The sequence below is a fragment of the Helianthus annuus genome, chromosome 12, assembly GCF_002127325.2.
Source record: "Helianthus annuus cultivar XRQ/B chromosome 12, HanXRQr2.0-SUNRISE, whole genome shotgun sequence".
Taxonomy (NCBI): domain Eukaryota; kingdom Viridiplantae; phylum Streptophyta; class Magnoliopsida; order Asterales; family Asteraceae; genus Helianthus; species Helianthus annuus.
In genome coordinates, this window is record NC_035444.2 from 163,313,590 (window position 1) to 163,317,816 (window position 4,227).

Here is a 4,227-nt window from a genome sequence, read left to right on the forward strand (position 1 = left end):
GCAACCGACGGTCAAGCGCGACGACAACGACTACCGGTACTCTTTTACATATTTTTTTAAACTAAAATTTTATATTATGACGTTCCGACGATTTCGGGTTTTGATAACGAGTCTCGTAGGAATTACGAGCCACTTAACACGAGATTGGGCTTGTGGGCCTTAGGCCCAAGCCCACCTAAAACAAAATCTAACCTACATATAAATAGAAAAGAGAACCCTAAATATACAATATGATATCAGCCGTTACCTTACCCATTCCTTCCCTCTCAAATTCCTTGTCTGAAGTCCCTAAACCCACGGACAAACAAACCCAACCAAATCACACTCATCTCTCAATCTCGCACACTTCCACAAGCCAAACACCCTCTCGGCCACCCCTCCCCCTCGACAGAAGGCCAACGACCAAAGCCGGTGGAGCTCGACGGTGTACGAACGGTGGAGCGGAGGTGCGGTTATGGCGGTGGTGAATCGGAACGATGTCTCTTCGTCCCGATTTCCGATGACGGTGACGAGTTTGGGTGAAGTGATGACGAAGATGATACGAGAAAATGAAGAAGAAGATGGCAGGAGAGAGAGCCAGTGTCAGGAACCGCTCCGCAGCTCACGGCGGTGTCTCGGTCCACCGAGTTCACGTCGTTTCCCCTGGTTTCGAAGCTCGCCGGAATAGCTCAGAAGTACCCGGAGTCCGTAAGCACTGTCGAAGGTGTCAACACCTCTCACCGGAGAAAAATACACGTCGTCGGAACTTCCAAGCTCATGCCGGAGAAGAACCACAATCGCCAGAGTTTCGCCGGAGAATCGGAAGTCCTTTGACTCGTGTTCGGTATACCTCGTTTTATATTTCATTACTTTCATTTAAACACTCGATTAACTGTTATGTTATTCAAATTTGAAACAAAAAAATGAATATATATAACAGTTCAGTCAATTGGTTTTTTTAGGAAAACGATGATACGTTGTTTTGATTTAAGAATTAAGAACCAAATTATTATAATTTTTAATATCTGTTTTGTATTTTGGTCCAACTGTTCGGAACCCATATTAGCCACTCTTTGATTCCAACATCATTTTTTTTATTGTTAATTTGTTCCAAACAAATTACTTTTATATAACTTTTATTATATTAAAAGAACAAATAATCTTAGTATTTTTTTTTTAGAATCTGAACAAATGGGATTGTGGACATCGTAGATAGAAATTCATGCATAGAAGATGAAGTTTTATTTACATGTCTATAAATTAAATTTTCATGTGATCATTGGTCAACATTATTCTTTCAAATACTGTGATAATTTGTATCATATAGAAAATTTGTATATTTATTTGTTACGAGTATGCTAATATTATTCAAACTAATATGGAGTCCGATGGTAGGAAATATAAACCGGAGAAACGACTTTCATTTTCATGGTACAACCTTGGCTCACAAGAAGTATTTCACTCATATTATTAATAAAACTTTTGAAATAAAATCTGAGTTTATAAATCTATAAGTTAGTAAATGGCATTTTGATAAACTCTAGTTTTACAATTTGACAAAGTTACCAGATAGTTTATAACTAACGTAAAGGTGTGATAGAGTTTTATGATCGGTTTATAAATAAATTAAGAGAATGTGAATTAATCCTTAATTTCATATATACCCATTCTTTGTAAATTCAAATCAACGAGTTTTAGTAACTAAGTATAATAATGAGTTTTATTTTATTATTTTAACCATACTATATATAGGGATTCTATTTAACCTACAAACGTTAACGAGTTCGTTATGTGCCATGTTAAATCTCTAGGATAACCATTACGTTTGTTCTCTTGGATTTCTCAATCCTTACCCGTGCGTTATTTCAAGGAATTCTTATGCGCAACCACTGTGAGCATACTCGATCCCTTTTTACGCTTTATTACCTTTGGGATGCAATACATGTACTTTGAATCAAACACACAAACATGCTAGAAATTCTTTTATACAAAGAATCTCTATATTTGCTCATACGTGTTATACTCGCATTCATACGTGTTATACTTGCAATCATACGTGTTTAAATTCATATGCTTGTACTTACTCATTGCCATGAAAAATCTTTTTAAAACATTTTTATACTTATACTCAAACTTGTATGCTCGCCAATACTTTTTGTATTGAACTATGCTTTAACATGTATTGCAGGTTTTGATGATGCAAGGAATCCAGTAGGAATGCCTAGAAACACATTTAAATTTTAATACTTGTGGCATGATAATTTACCTTCAAACCTGTTGTATTTTGTTTCCAATCTTGTAATAAACCTTTATCATGAAATAAAATTTATTTACTTGAATACTTATTGTATATATTATTTATCTCAGACTTGTGGTATTTCTAGTCCAAGCAATGTAAAATGTAGTTACTAAATACTTGACACAAATAGCGTTATGAAGTCTCTTGCAATCTAGTTTTCGTCTCACTCCGATGTTTCCGCCATCGGTTGGGGTGTGACAACAGTTATCCCAACACACGGGTTTGACGAACACTACACATCCCCAAGCAGCAGCTCCTGAATCATTGGTTACCTGCAAAGCATGCAGTAAGGGGGTCAACAATAATGCTGAGTGAGTTCACTAGTTGTCCAGTTTTAATTACCAAAAACTTGTTTCGCCGGTTAATTTACCCGTTTATACATGCCCTGGGGAGCTACCCCAAAAGTTAGCGACTAAACTGTTTTTCCAATACCGAACACTAGTAACCGTTGCGTATCCGCAGGATGCCCCGTTGTCAATGTTCTATCATCATTGACGGATTTCTGAGTACATTAGTTCACGACCGTCCCAAACCAGGGCACGATGTGAGGCTGGTAAACACCTAAATAGCGCTATCAACTAATAACCCGCTCGCCTAACCCGGCGACTAATCGGTATTTGTAGTAGGGACTTGAGTGATAGAGTTTCGTTTAGTGCCGTTAGTTGCAATCCGTATAAACAGTAATTAACCAAAAGGTTTCCCAATACCCGGGAAGGAAAAGTAAGTTTTGTTCCCAATAACCAGGGAAAGTATGTAAATGGTATCCCCTTTTACCAGGGGATAGGATTGTCCAAAAGGTTTCCCAATACCAGGGAAGGAAAAGTAAGTTTTGTTCCCATAACTAGGGAAGGTATGTAAATGGTATCCCCTTTTACCAGGGGATAGGATTGTTTTAGTCTCGTGTCCCAAACCACCGGGACGCATGCTTTTAAGTTGTGAACTCACCTTGGGTTGCTCGGTAGGTTTAGGTTACTTGTCAATCACGTTGGTCACCACGTCCTAACATGGTTACCGGTATAGGTCAGGTTCGGTATACAAGCATTCACGTAAAACACATACTGGCACGTAACATACATATAAATAAACAGTCGTTGGGTTATTGGGCCGGCCTAAACAATTAAGCAGTCACAGCAACACATAATTCAGTCAACAGATAGTCCAAGTTATACACATATGGGCCCAATAACCCAAAATGAACAGCCCACTCGCAACCAGCTGGTCTCGAGTCGCAACCAGGTGGTTTCGGCTTGTCACGTTATGGTTGCGAGTCGTAACCGTGGTCTCGAGTCATCATGCTGTGGTTGCGAGTCGCAACCGTCGTAGTCTCGAGTCGAAATCGTGTGTTTCGAGTAGTCCTGCTGTGGTTGCGAGTCGCAACTACGTGGTCTCGAGTTGTCTTGCCTTGGCTGCGAGTCGCAACGACGCGGTTGCGAGTCGTGAGCTGTCCCTATCACATACACGTGATGATGCAGATGCAACAGTCCGAAATTGTACCATGTATTCAGACCCAGATTAGGAAACAACCAATAATATTTCACTAACACTTTTCCTAATCTGCCCATATACAACAATAGATCAAACATTACCCTTTTAAAATCTTCAAACCACATTCAAACAAGTTCATCTTACATTCATAGTTTTCTAGGGTTTTCATGTCACATATAACCATATTTTATGAACAAAAATCAAGATTATCATGGCAAGAACAAAGAAACATGCATTACATGGCCGAAATCTTAAGTTCAACATCAACATTTTGCAAGAAACAAAGAAGTATAGTTTGGTTGGCCATGAACTCTCTTAGACTACCATTTTTAGTTATTTTAAGCATGTTTAGCAAATATTCATACACAAGGTTTAACACACATAATCCAACTTCACAAATCACCCAAAAATCATGTGTAACAATTTTAACTAACCATCTTCTAGTTTATAAACATTCTACTCAT

At 38.3% G+C, this 4,227-nt stretch overlaps 1 protein-coding gene across 2 annotated transcripts; it reads left to right on the forward strand.

Annotated features, from left to right (window-relative positions):
- Window positions 1-253: 253 nt before the first annotated feature.
- LOC110882602 lies at window positions 254-2,326 on the forward strand. Of its 2 annotated transcripts, XM_022130586.1 has the most exons (3): window positions 254-823; window positions 1,791-1,870; window positions 2,168-2,326. In XM_022130586.1, the coding sequence occupies exons 1-3, from the start codon at window positions 549-551 to the stop codon at window positions 2,221-2,223; spliced, it is 411 nt and encodes a 136-aa protein (XP_021986278.1). In that variant the 5' UTR covers window positions 254-548; the 3' UTR covers window positions 2,224-2,326. The 2 variants fall into 2 exon arrangements, with proteins under 2 accessions (XP_021986278.1, XP_021986279.1); XM_022130587.1 differs by lacking the exon at window positions 1,791-1,870.
- Window positions 2,327-4,227: the final 1,901 nt, after the last annotated feature.

Bases quoted from the DNA above. Each gene is read 5' to 3' on its own strand.
- LOC110882602 (XM_022130586.1), top strand. From the start codon at position 549: ATGAAGAAGAAGATGGCAGGAGAGAGAGCCAGTGTCAGGAACCGCTCC. The intron at 824-1,790 runs GTATACCTCGTT...TTAAATCTCTAG, and splicing joins AGTCCTTTGACTCGTGTTCG to GATAACCATTACGTTTGTTC. The intron at 1,871-2,167 runs GTGAGCATACTC...CATGTATTGCAG, and splicing joins AATTCTTATGCGCAACCACT to GTTTTGATGATGCAAGGAAT.